General features: G+C 35.1%; 1 protein-coding gene across 8 annotated transcripts in view; it reads right to left on the reverse strand.

The window, feature by feature from the left end:
* Positions 1 to 17,822, reverse strand: part of MANEA (mannosidase endo-alpha) — a 73,169-nt gene that overhangs the window by 19,946 nt on the left and 35,401 nt on the right. For all 8 annotated transcript variants that reach the window (XM_072832039.1, XM_072832033.1, XM_072832038.1 and 5 more), the window contains one exon: positions 10,819 to 10,928. In XM_072832039.1, coding sequence (XP_072688140.1) covers positions 10,819 to 10,928 — 110 coding nt within the window. The remainder of the gene's footprint in view (positions 1 to 10,818; positions 10,929 to 17,822) is intronic.

Consider the following 17,822-nt stretch of genomic DNA (forward strand, 5'->3'; position numbering starts at 1 on the left):
ACAGAGGTTATATTATTTGTAATAGTGCCAGCATCTCGAACAGTACCTGCCAAGTAGCAGGCCCTGCATGAATGCACACATGAGTGAGTAACTTCCATGCAAAATTGGTAACAAATTGAAGTGCAGCTCTGCCATTAAATACCCCATTTATGTAAGATTTACCAAGTTTTCACCACAAATCCACCCTATTAAAATAAGAACAAGGAGACAAAAAGGGGGAAAAAGGAGACCATGGATAGTATAACATCTTCCAAATGGAGCTAAAAAATAATCTTAAAGGGAATCACATACTATACACAACTTTTAACATAGCCAAAAATCTGTGTGAGCCTGCGAAACAGATCGAATGATGACTTGAGAGCCATAGGCCAAATAAATACTGGATGCTGATAAACCAACAGCATAAGAAATGGGATTTATATATAACATAGAACAACACTTGCTATTTTAAATACTAAAAATGTAAGACCATTGGTGGCTAAGTTGGTTCTTTCATTGAATCTGCTGATTTTCTTTTACCTAGATGGATGGGTTAATTCAGTCAGATTGTGATGTGATGATGTTGTATAATTAACCACTCACAATCTCAGTGGCTTTCAGAGACAAACATTTGTTGCACATAGTTATATGGACTGGCTATGTTGGCTCTGCTCCAGGCTGTGGATCAGTTTCAGATCTGCTCCATGTGCTTATCCTTCTGGGTCCTAGGAAGAAAGAGCACCTGGAGCATGCTGTTCTCACAGAAAAGAATAAAACCATGGAAGCATAGACATGTTTATGCTCAGACATGGTACATATTCTTTCACATCTCATTAGCTAAAGTAAGCCATGAGGCCAAGCCCCACATCAATGGGTCAGGAGGTACACTCATTCTTTTCCATGGAGGGAAAGGAGGAAAGGAATATCTACTAAACAATGACACAACCCATCAAAAATATGTCTCAAACACTGTTTCACTGTTGAGCTCTTTTTTTTTTTTTTTCCTTTTAATTTAATTTGGAGAGAAGTACGAATGGGAGGTGGGGCAGACGGGCAAGGAGAGCAGCAGACTCCCCACTAGGCAGGGAGCCCCATAGGAGGCTCCATCTCAAGACTGTGAGATCAAGACCAGATCCAAAATCAAGAGTCTGATGCACAAGGAACTGAGCCGTCCAGGAGAGCCCCTCACTGCTGTGTTCTTAAAGATACAGAAAGATGGCAAAGATAGAGTGGAAAAGATCCAGCTCTGATTTTTATCATATGATTTCTACAAAACCGCCTACTGAGTGACAGTTAAAAGTACAACAGCAGCCCTTGTTCCAATGAATATGCTAACAAATATATCAAAGAGCAGATATCTAAATCTCTTTGAAAACTTCTAATTTATATTTTACTTTTATTCATTGACTCTGCCCCTCTAAGAAATTAATTGGTCCATGTTTGCTAAAGATGAAGCAAAACAAGTAACTAAAGTGTCAAACATTTTTGTTATTCTTGGTCATTTGACTTAAAGCACTCACCTAAAATTACTCTTGGTTGAAGGTAGTAAATAAAAGCTGCAATTACAAATTACTTAGTGACTAATACTAGTTAAACCATTATGTAATCAGAACTAATGAGGTGTGACAAAAGCTTTACTGTGAGACAAACTCATTCTTTAACAAACTCTCTATTCCTAAACCAAAAACAGAATGAGGATAAAAGGAAAAACATTTTCAGCTCAAAAAGTAGAAAGAGTATAACAAACCCAAAGAATGATTAATTCTATCAATCAAGATTGAACAGAACGAATACATTAAAACTATCAGAATATTTAATAAAAACTATTTGAATATTTTAAAAATAAAATTGATAAATTGAAGGGCTGCTTTTTTGGCAGGAAGGGGCTAAGCAACTCTGTACTAATCAAATTGTAGGAAAGGGGAGATTATTTCCTTGTGCTAAAAAATTAGCAAGGTAAAAAGTGTTGTTACTAATAAACCCACTTATTTTAAAGTTTCCGATGTGGGAAGTTATGCACATCGTAGGCCCCAGTCTATTAGCACAGAACTCACAATATTATTCATCTCTTCTATCATTGCCTTAGAACTTTAGTTTTAGTAAGTTACTGTCATTATTTAAGCATTAACTTTTCTTTGTATTAGCAGGCAAAGTTTCCATTCTTTATAAAAACAGGATATATTACACTTTATCTAATTATAAAAAAAAATCTGTTCAACACTACAGAAATCACACAAAAATCCAATAAATAAAATCATCTTATGGTTTCATCCTGTCATTCTACAAATGAAGAAGATAAGCCAGGAAGATGAAGTAACTGAGATAACTCTAGTCTCTTCCTGGTCTATTTTTGTAAGCACTGCATAGTCTCTCGCCAGACACAAGGCCAAGAAATTATCCTAAACATTTCGTAAAATATTAGCCTGTCTGGTTCCAAGTGTTTCTGACCATTAGATATAAAAGCTAAAGTACAGAGAGACCAAGTATGTTGACAATTAGACACCTTTGCCACATTCTCCTAAACAGGAGAAAACCAAACCTATCCTCAAGCATCAGAACACCCTCATTTTACCTTTAAATTCCTGAAAGTACATACTAAAAAGCCAGCTTTCTTGAGTTGTGAAGGCCTTTTCCCTCTTATCTCCCAGGATTAAAGTACCTATAATTACATGGACAGAAGAGTGGTCTCTGGACCTGTTTTGTGGAAGATAAATCATATTATTTATCCAGTTTCAGACCTGGTGCCAGAATTTGCAAGGTCTGTATATTTGCAGATTTCAAGTGCCAATGAGAGCTTACTGAATGGTACTGGGGGATATGGCAAATGACAGCTCTTTCCAGTCAGCTAATTTAGGAGATGCAGCCTTAAGAGCTTTAGGATTATAAAGTAGAAAAATAAGGCTTTATGGACAGGAATGGGGGGCGGGGAGAACCTGTCTATTTAGCTGATCCTGTTTCCCCAGAGTTCCAGTTCTACTCCCCAATAAATTACTGAATCCTTACGCTGCAAAAGAAGAATTAAAACTAATTTTTCATATTTTTATTTGGAAACAAATATTTCAACAGTGATCTATATCATCTCTTAAAGAACTCACTTAATTTACCTTGACTGGACAAACAAGCCTGTCTTCCATTAGGATATATAAACTGCAAGGCATTTCAGACAAAATAAAAACCCTCAGTGATTTTTAAGAGTAGTAACAACCTGAGAATTCAGAGTAAATAGTCTGTAGTGAAAAGACACTGAGTCACATTTTCATTAAGATTTGCTAACACACTACCTTAAAAAACAGGAATAAACTTGAAGAAAAATGAGCAATCTAAGAATTATCAGACATGAAAATTATTGCCTAAAACAGTAGAACAGATAATGCAAAAAAAACAAAACCAGTATCATAAAAATATTATTAATAAACATTCCTTTTATATTTCATTCTAAGTGATTCTTGAATTATATACTATAATCTCATATAAAGTGGTTTGTTTCTATACTATTATGTTTCATTGATCTTTCTGCATACTAGTACTAAAGCCATACTCCTAATATGTCATTTTATAGTACATGCAGTTATTTGGAAAAAGAAGTTTTCCCTTCATTAATAAACATTAAAAAAATTTTTAAAGATTTATGAGTGAGAGCATGTGGGAGGAAGCAAGAGCAGGGGAGGGGCAAAGTGAGAGGGAGAAGGAAAAGCAGACTCCTGCTGAGCACAAAGCCCAACAGAGCGCTCAATCTCAGGATAACCCTGAGATCATGACCTGAGCCAAGGTCAGACACTTAACTGACTGAGCCATGTGGACAGCCCTAAAAGTCTTACTTCTAACTTATTTATATACTTTAAGATTAAGTGGTTAAATTCCGCATTTAAAATCTCATCAGAATTTTTCATTGCACTTAAATTTTTAAATCATATTAAAATATAAAATACAGGTGTCCCTGTGTGGCTCCATCAGTTAAATATCTGCCTTCAGCTCAGGTCCATGATCCCAGGGCCCTGGAATCAAGCCCCCACACAGGGCTCCCTACTCAGTGGGGAGTCTGTTTCTCCCTCTGCCCCTCCCCCTGCTAGTGCACATTTTCTTGGTCTCAAATGATAAAATCTTAAAAAAAAAAGATGGCATTTGATAAGTGAAGTCTTTTAATAACCTATATCAAGTTGAACTCACATTATTAAAAGATGAATGAGTTTTTATTTCCTTGAAATTTCAGTATCCATTAAGATGATATTTTATCTTCAGCAAATAATTAAGTTTTACTTAACACTTATATAGTGCTATGTATGACATTGAGTACTTTTCAAATATTACCTCACTGTAAAGTACAGTTTCTTACTTCTTCCATTTGAGAAATGAGAGAACTGAGGCATAAGAGTTACATAGTTCTTGTAAGTGGTTGAGCTAGGACTGAATGCTGAGATACAGATGCAGATTTTATACTCTTAAAACTATTCTTAGATTCTTACTAATAAATGCTTCTTACCTAAGTATTCTTCAGAAATTTTGCATATATTTTCCTTAGTAAGATCAGTCTATAATCTTTTTTTTAAGATTACTTATTTATTTGAGAGAGAGAGAGCAAGCACTGGTGCGGTGGGGTGGGGAGGGAGAGGGAGAAGCAGACTCCCAACTGAGCAGAGAGCCCAACTTGGAACTCCATCCCAGGACCCTGACATCATGACCCAAGCTGAAGGAGACACTTAACTAAAGGAGCCACCCAGGCACCCCAGGATATAAATCTCTCTCATGCTATACTTGTTTGGTTGGAAACCAATAGAACAGGGCAAAAGTGAGCCACTTGTAAGATTAGGTCAAGAAAACACGGCAGCTTCTCCACTGGATTCTGTCCCAGATCATTCACTATGAGGAAACTAGCTTCCATGTCCTAAGGAGACTCAGGTAGCTGTGGAGAGGCTTAAAAGAACCAAAACTCCCATTTCAATAGCTGAAAGGAATGGACACCTGTTAACCTTCACATGAGGAAGCTTGGAAGTATCTATAGCCTTCAGATAACTGCAGTACCAGTAAAGAGATTGCCTATAACCTCTTGGGAGAGCCTGAACCAGACTCACCAGGGTAAGCCACTTGCAGATTCTCAGCTTTTAGACAATGTATTCCATAATACAGGCTTGTTGCTTTAAACTGCAGAATTTTAGGGTAATTTGTTATGCAGTAGTAGACAATACGGAAACTTCTTATTGTATTTCAGTATCATAAGAATCCACTGTTTCTCAAAGGTTGACTAGAAGTGCCAGGTGAAATCTGATGCTATGGGAAGATTCAATAAACTTTTAGAATTTTATAGGACACAATTAATTTAGATTATTTAAATTTCTTTCTGCACATAATTTTTTTTTTTGTATTTTATAAGAAGATAGCCCATTTCTCATACAGTTTAAATATGGTGATATAAAATCTAAACTCTCTTCTGTATGGGGTATTTTAATATTTGGCTTATAGTTTCTTTTTTTTTTTTTTTTTCCTTTTTAAATCTCACCAGTGACTTTTTTAGTTGTAAGTGAAAAAAATGATGGATTTATCCAGGATACTGTTTTGAAGGTTTTGTATTCTATTTAATTGCTTGCTTCATCCTTATTAATTCCTCTTCCCCTTTATTATCAATATCCCAGTAGTATTGGTAATGCAGTAATTTTATCAGGGCTATTTTTATTTTATTTTATTTATTTATTTATTTATTTTAAATTTTTATTTATTTATGATAGTCACAGAGAGAGAGAGAGAGAGAGAGAGGCAGAGACACAGGCAGAGGGAGAAGCAGGCTCCATGCACCGGGAGCCCGACGTGGGACTCGATCCCGGGTCTCCAGGATCGCGCCCTGGGCCAAAGGCAGGCGCCAAACCGCTGCGCCACCCAGGGATCCTTATCAGGGCTATTTTTATATCTTAAATTTCGCTCTTGATTTTTCTTTTCAAGTAGTATTTTAACTAGAATTTTACAATTAATTTTTTTATTTGATAACTTTTAAATGGTTCATTTGGCCTTTTATTGTTTCATTATACTGAATATGGTCAAATAATACAGAATCTATGGTTATATTTCTTGTGAATTTATTAAGATTGATGTTGCCACCTACTACATATCCAATTTTTGAAAAGTATCTGTGTATAAATAAAAACAATGGTATTGTCTTGCTATTTAGTATAAAATTTTCCTTTGCGGTGCTACTGAAATCCTTTAAAACATCATTTGTTTCCATGATTCATTGATTTCCATAAGAAATAAAATCTTACACTGTGAAAAAATATCCATTTGTAACAGACTTTAATGCTACTACTGTGGGCAGCCCCGGTGGCGCAGCAGTTTAGTGCCGCCTGCAGCCTGGGGTGTGATCCTGGAGACCCAGGATCGTGTCTCACATCAGGCTTCCTGCATGGAGTCTACTTTTTCCTCTGCCTGTGTCTCTGCCTCTCTCTCTCTCTCCCTCTCTCTCTCTCTCTGTGTTTCTATGAATAAATAAAAAAAAACCAAAATCTAAAAAAATAAAAAATAAAAAATACTATTACTACTACTACTACTACTACTACTTCGTCTTACACCTGTCTTCAGACTTTCACCTGCTTTTATATGTAAGTAGATATGTGTGTGTAGAGGGTATACGTATTAAATACAGTTTAAATTACCAGATTGTGACAAATTTTTGAGCAGCAGTTTGTTTTCCAACTACTTTATAAATACTTAATTTCACACAGTTAACACTTATTTTTAGTATATCTTTGATATCTAGAGTTAAGAATATAAATCTACTTACTATATTATCTTCATAAAAGAACATTTCAATCCTTTTCTAAGTAAATAATATGTAAATGAAGGTAATATATGCATATAAAATAGTAATGGATCTTTAATAAATTATAATGTGTACAAGTTTTGGAATTCATGATAGGATTTTTTTTACAAAAAATACAGTATTGGAAAAGATTCTCATTCATATTTTCACATACTTTTAATAAAAATAAATATTCCAGAAACTAATATCCTCATGTCCAAAATAATTAACTTATGAGTAGCTTGATAATAAAATGAAATATCTTCAGAGGGTCCAGCTTAAGATGGTGACATAGGAGGACCTTAATTCATTTCCTCCCATGAAAATACCAAATAAGTACAAGAGTACAAATACAACTAAGTACAGAGTAATTTCCTCTGTAAGAAATCCAAAAAGTAGCTGAGCTACTTCTATACAATCAGGCTAACAAGAGAAAACCCCATGTTGAAATGGATACGACAGGCTGAGACACAATCTAACCATAAACTCCAGTATCAGTGCAGCAACCCACAATCATGAGGGACATAGATGCAAAAATTTTCAACAAAATATTAAACTGAATACAACAACACATGAAAAAGATAACACACCATGATTAAATGGGGTTTATTACAGGAACACAAGAGTTATTTCATCAGCAAATCAGTCAATGTGAAACACAACATTAATAAATAAAAAGAATATCATCAATAGATGGAGAAAAAAAAAAACATTTGACAAAATTCAACATCCATTTATGATAAAAGGTTCAACAAAGTGGGTATAGAGGAAATGTACCCAACATCATAAAGGCTGTATAGAACAAGCCCCCAGCTAACATCATACCTAATGGAGAAATGCTGAATTATTTTCCTCTAAGATCACAAATAAGACAAGGATGCCCACTCTCACCACTTTTTATCCAACAGAGTAATGGAATTCCCTACCAGAGCAACAATGAAAGAAAAAGAAATAAAAGAATGCAAATTAGGAAGGAAGAAGCAAAACTATCATTATTTACAGATGATATATGACATAGAAAACTCAAACTTCATCAAAAAACTGTTAGAATAAACAAAATTTAGTAAAGTTGCAGAATACAAAATCAGTATACAGAAATATGGTATTTTTATTCAATAGTAATGAACTATCAGAAAGAAAAGCTAAGAAGATCCCATTTATAGTTGCATCAAAAATAATAAAATACCACAGAATAAATTTAACCAAAAAGGCAAAAGATCTGGATGCTGAAAAGTATAAGACATTAGTGAAAGAAAGGCAAGAAAATCAAATGGAAAGACATTCCGTGCAACAGAACTGTTAAAATGTCCATACTACACAAAGTAATGTATAGATTCAATACAATCCCTATGAATATTCCAATGGCATTTTCAACAGAAATGGAGCAAATCCTAAAATTTGTAATGGAACCACTAGAGAGAACCAAAGCAATCTTGAGAAAGAAAAACAAACCTGGAAGCATCAATGTCCTTGATTTCAAATTGTATTATAAAACTATAGTAATCCAAACAGTAGGGTACTGGCAAAAACAAAACAAAACAAAACAAACAAACTAGACACAGATCAATAGAACAAACAGAATCGAAAGCCTTCCTCTCCCCCAAAAACCACATGCAGATACGGTTAATCAATCTTCAACAATGGAGCCAAGAACACACAATGGGGAAAGGCCAGTCTCTGCAAATAAACTGTGTTGGGAAAACTACAGCTACAAGCAAAAAAAGAAAAACTGAATCACTAAATTATACCATATACAAAAGTAACTCAAAATGGATTAAAATTGGGACACCTGGGTAGCTCAGTTGGTTAAGCATCTGCCTTCAGCTCAGGTCATGATCTAAGGGTCCTGGGATGGAGCCCCTCATCAGGTTTTCTGCTCAGCAGGAAGTCTGCTTCTCCCTCTCTCTCTCTCTCTGCACCTCACTCTGCTCATGCTCTCGATAAGTAAAATCTTTTTAAAAATGGATTAAAATCTAAAACATAAGTCTAGAAAGTATAAAACTTCTGGAAGACAACACGGGTGGTAAACTCCTTCACACAGGTCTTAGTGATGGTTTTTTGGATCTGACACCATAAAGGAAAGACAAAAGCAAAAGTAAACAAGTGGGATTACATCAAACTAAAAAGCTTCTGCACAGCAAAGTGAAAGGCAAATAGCAAATGGGAGAAAATATTTACATAGTACATATTTAATAAGGGTTTAATATCCAAAATCAATTTAAAAAGTACAACCCAGGGTCATCTGGTTGGCTCAGTCAGTTAAGTGTCTCCTTTTGGCTCAAGTCATGATCTCAGAATCATGGGATCAAGTCCCACATGGGGCTCTCTGCTCAGTGGGGAGTCTGCTTCTCCCTCTCTCTCTATACCTCCCCCTGCTCAAATAAATAAAATCCTTAAAAAAAAAAAAAAAAAGGAAGTACAATCCAATTTAAAAAGGGGCAGTAGTTTAGACTATCTTTCCTAAGAATATATCCAGATGGTTAACAGGTACATAAAAAAGAGCTTATCATCACTTATTATCAGGGAAATGCAAATCAAATCACAATGAGACACACCTGTTAGTATGGCTATTATCAAAAATATAAGAAATAACAAATGTTGGGCACCTGGATGGCTCAGTCAGTTGAGCATCCAACACTTGGTTTCAGCTGAGGTCACGATCTCAGAGTTGTGGGATCAAGCCCGTGTTAGGCTCTGCACTCAGTGTGGAATCTGCTTGAGATTCTCTTTCTTTCCCTTTGCCCCTTGCCCTGCTCATGTGCAAGCCCCTTCCTCCCTAAAATAAATCAATCTTTAAGAAATAATAAGTGTTGGAGAGGATGTAGAGACAAGGGAACACTTGTGCACTATTGGTGGGAATATAAATTGATGAGGCCACTATAGAAAACTTTATGGAAGTTTTTTAAAAAATTAAAAATAAAACTACCATATGATCCAGTAATCTCCTTTCTGGTATTTATCCAAAGGAAACAAAAACAAGCTTGAAAAAATACCTATGCTTACTGTATCCTTACAACCATGCTTCAGAGACATTACGGGTTTGGTTCCAGACCATCATAATAAAATGAATATGGCAAAAAAAAAGTGAGCCAAATGAATTTTTTTTGGCTTCCCAGTGCATAAAAAAGTTATGCTTACACTACACTGTAGTCTAAGTTTACAATGGTATTAGGTCTAAAAAAACAATGTATGCGTCTTAATTAAAAAATATTTTAATGCTAAAAAGCACTAGCCATCATTTGATCTTTCAACAAGTCATAATCACTCATCGCAAATCACCTTAACCAATATAATGAAAAAGTTTGGAATACTGTAAGAATTACCAAAATGTGATGCAAAACATGAAGCAAATACTGTTGGAATATAGTGCTGATATATATATGCTATATGCAGCCTTGCCACAAAATGTCAATTTTTTAAAAAAATATAGTATCTGCAAAGCACAAAAAGCTAGGCACCACAAACAAGGTGTGCCTATATTTACAACAGCCAAGAAATGAAAATAACCTAAATGTCCATTAATGAAGAAAATTTATATAGACAAGGTGAATGTTATTTTACTACAAAAAGAAGGAAATCTTGTCATTTGTTACAACGTAGATGGACCTTGAGTTCATTATGCTACAAATAAGTCTGTCAGATAAAGACAGATATCGTATGATCTCACTTAAATGTAGAATTAAAAACAAAACAACAACAACCTCATAGAAACAGAGAACAGATGTTCTAAGGTGAGAGGGGGTAGAGGGTGAAATGAGTGAAGATGGTTAAAAGGTACAGATTTCCAGTTATAAAATAAAAATATACCTAGGTATATAATGTATAGCATGGTGACTATAATTAACATGGTATTATACATTTAAAAGCCAGTAAGAATAGATCTTAAAAATTTGTATCACAAGAAAAAATAATTTGTAAAAATGTGATGATGAATGTTAACTAGGTTTTTGTGATGATCCTTTCACAAAATAAACATATCAAATCATTATGTTGAATACCTGAAACTGAATATGTCATATGCCAATGATATCTCAAAAAAATATAAAATTAAATACCTTCAGATTATATTTATGAGCTTTATCCAAAATAGTTGGTACCAAGTCATCAGTATTTTCTCCATTCTCATCATTTGTACCAGGTGGGTACCAAGATAGGGCTAGTACACCTAATAGAAAAGGCCAAAAAGAAAAATAAATATAGGAACAGGAGTAACTAGAGGTATTCTAAAAAAAGTTTTTAAAAAGGTAGAATAAAGATCAAATTGTTAATAATAGAAAAGAAATACATTATCATATGAGTTGTTTTCTTACTTAGATACTATGTATGGTTATTTACTTTATATAGTCATATTTGTGAATTTTTTTATCAGGTATGAATATATTTTAGTTAATAGGTTCTACTTTCCAGAATAAGTTTAGGTTTACAGAAAAATTACACAGAAAGTAGTTTCCATATATTCTCCTCCTACACCCCTCTCCAACTCACATACAGGGTTCCTGTTATTAATATCTTGCAGTAATGTAGTATATTTGCCACACTTGAACCAATATTGATACATTATTAAGCAAAGTCCACAATTTACATTAGGGTTCACTCTTTATGATGTACAGTTGTATGGCTTCTGACAAAAGCATATGTGCCCACCATTACAGTATTATGCAGAATAGTTTTACCAACCTCAGAATCTTTTGGCATCTATTCATCCCTCCTTCCTCTCCCTCTCAATTCCCTGGATAATAACTGATCTTTTCAATATCTCTATTGCTTTGTCTTTTCCACAAGGTTACATAGGTGGAATCACACAGTAACTCTTTCAGTCAGCCATCTTAATTAAGGTTCATTTGTGTCTTTTTATGAATTTATAGAGCATTCTTTTTACTGCTGCATAATATCTCATTGCACAAATGTACCACAGTTTATCCATTTACATACTGGAAGATACTATGGATACTTACCATTTGGCACAATTACGAAAATTCAAGAAAAAAATTAGTTTCTCCTTGTATTACTTACTTACTTTTGAAATGATATATTACAAAATAAGTTTTAGAAACATAAGCCTGCAAAAAAAAAAAAACACTAACTTTGAAGGAATATTGGAAATCAACTAATTCAAAGCCTCACTAATATATAAAGAAATGAGAGGCCATTAATAAAATGCTACTTATTTCTAAATCAATCAAAATACTCTTCAAGGCATAGAGATAAATACAATGGTACCAAAAGAGAAGCATGTGGAAATACAGAAGTGCAAGATTAGAAACCGGCAGAGAACTAAATTATAAGCTTTAAACTTTATAGTAGAACCAGCAATGTACAGAGCAGCCCCATCTAGAGAAATAAAACAGAACTGTCATCAAAGTTTACAGAAAGAGATGTCTGTATCATCTATCTACTCTGAAAATAAAAATAGCAATAAGAACACAAGAAGTAGAAAAAATAATCTAAAATACATCAGATGCTTTAGGGAAGCTTATGGCTAGCCACGAAGGGAGTCCACCATATAGAGAAAAATGCTGGTAAGAAAGTGTCTGGAAACAATGGATCAAACATCTAAGCTGCCTACCAGCCTAGCTTATAAAAAGAACACTATCAGTGAAAAGTCACAATCAAAATATTCTCAACATGGAAATTATTAAAAAATCCTGCAAGAAATAAATGAAGAAAACAAAGTTGAGACAAAATAGTAAAGGAAGAATATACAAAAGAAAGAAAATGCCGTGAAGCCTAGGAAAATTGTAGGCATAGCATTCTTCCATGAAATACAAAAGATTCCTGTTTCTAGTAATAGATTAGGCTACACAGAACATTTCCAATGAAAAAAACTTATTAAATAAAATATGGATTACAAAAAACTTAAAGTCAAAGAGCTGGAGAGTAAGGAATTACTTGTCCAAATTGAGGCAAAATCATGAAGAAGAGAAGTAAATGAGCAAGGAAATCAGTCTGCCCAAAAGAGTTGGCAGAAGTAAACCAATTCTCAAAACTGTGGATTAAGTCCCAGGTTGAAAACACTTGGGAAATTCTCTAGCTTTAAAGTGACGAGTATTTTCTACTGTATTGAACAGCACAGATATAGAACATTTTCATTATCAAGAAAGTTCTATTGGACAGCATTGCTAGATTATTGATTCTCCTGATACTCTAACCATTTCATTCTTCCCTACTGATTTTTCTTCTTCATTTTCCTCGTTGAAGTTATATACTAAGGCTTAAGAAGAATGTTCTTTGTTCCTCATTTTCTTTCAGATTTTTATTGTATCAAATTATCCTTTCCACATGTCTAATTCTATCCCCATACTGTGTTCCACAGTCTAATTTATCTTTGTACAGTGTCTCTTGAACTATATGACTCATGAGTTCCGAGTAAGTAATGGCCTGTGAAATAAGCCAATGATGATGGTCCTCCTCATGAGGAGGGTTGGACCACTTACAGAGGTAACGAATCATCACAGCAACCAGAAAACTTTCCCTAAACACATAAACTAAGTATCATTTACAAATATGATTACTGTGTATTTCTACTATTTCAACTGTTTAGTGACAAGAACTATTCTTTAAGGTCTATTCTTAGAATATTAGCAGTTTATTTTTTATTTTTTTAAGATATATCTATTTGAGAGACAGAGAGTGTGTGCCAAGCAGGGGGTGGGGCAGAGGGAGATAGTTTTCAAGCAGACTCCCTACTGAGCTCAGAGCCTGATGTGGGGCTTGATCTCATGACCTTTGAGATCGCAACCAGAACTGAAACCAAAAGTCAGACACTTAACCAACTGAGCCACCCAGGCACCCCTAGCATTTTATTAAATACAGATGTCCTATTGATTATGTTGTCCCTCCAAAGCACATATCACAGGGCCTTCAATATAAATGAAACTCAATTATGTTTTCTTCCAATGTAGTCAAATAATGAATCTAGACAGATAATAGTTAAGAACACAAGACATGAAATCAGACCTAGAGAATCAAGTTCCCATTCCATTATTTGATAGGTATTTTTTATTTTACTTAAATTTCCATTTGTAAATTGGATATAAGTTCAGTTCATTCTCTAAAAGTTATGTTTTAAAAAGTACAGAGAATGAATAAAATAAGACCCCCACATAATTACAAGGAAATAAAAAGACAATGACAAATAAAGTAGGATGCATTTAACTCCGCAAAGTTTATAATAGCTTCTCATATAATTTACTGTTTCTTTCTAACATATCAAACATTATTCCAAACTAAAGATTTAGAAGAAAGGCAAGCCCAGTTCTAGACATGAATACTATTGTCACTATATAAGATAACCTATGTTCAACAAAAAGCACCAGGCATATAAAAAAGCAAGAAAAAAATAACTGTCAAGAGCCAAAGCAGTCAAAAGAACTAGACTAAGATATGAAACAGAAATAATTAAACAATGAGTATAAAATTATTATGATTAAAACATTAAAAGGTCTAATGGAAAAGAGAGCCATCATATGTAGATCAGCTGAGATGAAAACTAAGAATCAAATAGAAATTCAGGAAAGATATGTAGGATGATCCCAAACTCACCTCCTCCCAAGATTATAGCCACATATATGTAAAATATATGAAAATAATCTGAAGACTGGCAGAGAAGACTTTCCACAGTTAAATCACAGACAGGTAGTCACATCAAAAAGGATAGAAGAGGTGGAGGCACAATTAGGAATCAAAACGCCAGGTGAGATTAACCACAAACAGGACTTATACCACAACTAAAGAAAAGGAAGAGGATTAAACCCTACACCAGCACGCAGGACACTGGGGAATGCACTGGGAAGATGAGTTCCCATAACATCAAGCCTTGAAAACCAATGGGACTTAACTTTAGGAACTTTATATCAGCAAGACTTAACTTCGCATACTTTAAAAATCAGCTGGGATTAACTTCAACAGGGTCAGATAACAATAGGGAACAGAGTCCTGCCTTTAAAAATCCAGCATAATTATTAACTCAACCAGAGACACAGCACAACAGCAGTCTGAAAAGTGCCTGGGGTATACATGAAGGAGATTTATTCAGTAATCTTAGAACATATGCCAGGGGGAGGGGGCGAGGGGGGAATCATCAGAAGACTTCTTTCGAAACAAAAGTATTGGTAAGGTGTCATTTCTCTTGCCCTCTCCCATCCTAGGTAGTCGGACACTTGCAGGAGCCAGTACTAACACTCTCTACCTATCTTGCTAGTACTATGTGCTCTGTCCCCACATTCACCTGCAGACCTACCATCCAACCCTCCTACCGCCCTGTCAGGCATTCCACCAAAGTGGTTCCTGCCCCACCATAACCCTCAAGCAACCCCAGCAGGGACCAGCATCACTCAAAAGTGATTCCTGCCCTGGGGAAAGGGGAAGATAATCCTACACTAGAATGCCCAAAGTTCCAGCATCAAAGCCTCTTTACTGGCTGAACAGAAAGAACGTTTGCTGTTTGGTATCCCACAGCTGTGGCAGAAAGGCTAAGGGCAAACAGCCTGATTGCTGACCCTACCCACCTACTAGCCTGCCAAGGCCTCAAATAGACTTCTCAATTGCACAAACTGCCTAGTGTGCCTACAATGGGTCACTGCAGTTGGCTGAGCTGAACACAAAAGCAGTTCCACCACAACATTAGGGCACACACCGCCTACAGAGGAGACACCCCAGGTGTACCTGTTTCTGGTGACCAGGGAGGATTGACAGGGTACCACAGGACCTCTTCTACAGGCCATTACTTTTAAAAAAGCAGGAGACATAAATGATCTCCCTAATACATGGACACAAACACAGAGTTAGACAAAATGAGGACATGGAGAAATATGTCCCAAATGAAACAAATCATAGCAAAAGAATTAAATGAAACTGAGATAAGCAAATATGCCTGACAGACAATTCAAAGTAATGATCATAAAGATAGTCACTGGACTTGAAAATAGAATGAATGAACTCAGAACTTCAACAAAGAGATGTATAAAAGAAGAGCCAGTTAGAGATAAAGAACTCAATTGCTTAGATTATGAAACAAAACAAAAAGCCAGAGACAATACACAGAAGATTAAAGGATGTAGAAGAACAGATCAGTGATCTGGAAGACAGGGTAATGGGAGGAAGCATCCAAGCTGAACAGCAAAGAGAGAAAGAGGTTAATGAAAAGAAGAGGAGGAAGAGGACGAGGAGGAAGAGGAGGAGGAGGAGGAGGAGGAGGAAGAAGGAAGGAAGGAAGAAAGGAAGGAAGGAAGGAAGGAAGGAAGGAAAGAAGAGGAAGAGGAGGAGGAGGAAGAGGAGAAGATGATTAAAGAAACTCATCATCAAGTGTAGTAACATCCACATTATAGGGAAAACATAAAAAGGAAAGAGAGAAGGCAGGAGAAAATCTGAAAAAGTAAAGCTGAAAACTTCTAATCTGGGAAAGGAAATGGACATCAGATCCAGGAAGCACACACAGGCACCAACAAGATGAACCCAAGGTCCACACTAAGACACATAGTAAGTAAAATGGCAAAACATAACGATAAAAAGAATTTTAAAATCAGCAAGAGTAAAGAAAAAGTTATATACAAGGAAAACTCCCTAAGGCTATTAGCTGATTTCTCAGCAGAAACTGTAAAGGTCAGAAGAAAGTGGCATGATATATTCAAAAGGATGAAAGGGGGGCGGGGAATAAAACAAAACAAAACATAAAATTTGCTACCAAGAATGCCCAGCAAGTTTATCATTCAGAATAGAAATAGGATGTCTGAGTGGCTCAGTGATTGAGCATCTGCATTTGGTTCAGGTCATGATCCTGGGACTGAGTCCTGCATCGGGCTCCCCAAAGGGAGCCTACTTCTCCCTCTGTCTATGTCTCTGCTTCTCTCTCTGTGTCTCTGATGAGTAAATAAAATATTAATAAAAGAAAAAGGAAAAGAAAAAGGAAAAGAAAAAGAAAAAGGAAAAGGAAAAGGAAAGGGAAAAGAAAAAGGAAAAGGAAAGGGAAAAGAAGTAGCTTCCCAAACAAAAGTTAAAGGAGTTCATCACCACTAAACCAGCCTTACATGATAAACAGAATTCTTCATATCAAAAGAAACCATAAGTACAAGTAAGAAAATTATAAAAGAAAAAAATTCACAGGTAAAAGCACACATACGGTAAAGGAAGTAAATGAATTACTTATAAAGCCAGTATGGAAGTTAAGACATAAAAGCAGTAAGATCAATTATACCTACAAAAGTCACTTGAAGCATATACAAACTAAGAAAACATAATATATATATTTAGTACTATTCAGAATGTGTTTGAACTTAAGCAATCATGAACCAAGACTGGTATGCACATTATATATAAATTAATGGAAACCAAAAATCAAAAACCTATACATGGATACACAGAGACACACACACAGAATCCAAGCATAACACTAAATAAAACCATCAAACGAAATTAAAAGAAAGATACAGAGAAAAGCTAAAACAACCAAAAAAGCATTAAGTACATACCTATCAATATTAAATATAAATGGACTAAATGCTCTTAAAAGACACAGGGCTACTGAATGGCTAACAGAACAAGACCCATCTATATCCTGCCCAAAAAACATTCACTTCAGACCTAAAGATACACACATTCTGAAAAGAAGGAGACCTGGAAAACCTAGACCATCCAACAACAACAACAAACTTTGTTATCAATACTAATGGGACAGAATAAACTTTAAAACAAAGACTGTAGCAAGAGACAAAAAAGGGCATTACATAATAATAAAGGGGTCAATCCAACAAGAAGATATAACAATTGTACATATCTATACACCCAAAATAGAAACACCTAAATATATAAAGCAACCATTGACAGCAATGGAGAAATTGACAGTATTATAATAATAGTAGAGGTGTTTATACCCCCACTTACATCAATGGAAAGACAATCCAGAGAGAAAAATACCAAGGAAAAAGTAGCTCCGAATGACACATTAGATAAGATGGAAATTAACAGATGTATTCAGAACATTCTATTCAAAAACAGAAAAAAATACATTCTTTCCAAATGCACATCGAACATTCTCCAAGACACATAATATGTTAGGACACAA

The sequence above is a fragment of the Canis lupus genome, chromosome 7 (assembly GCF_048164855.1).
Source record: "Canis lupus baileyi chromosome 7, mCanLup2.hap1, whole genome shotgun sequence".
NCBI lineage: Eukaryota > Metazoa > Chordata > Mammalia > Carnivora > Canidae > Canis > Canis lupus.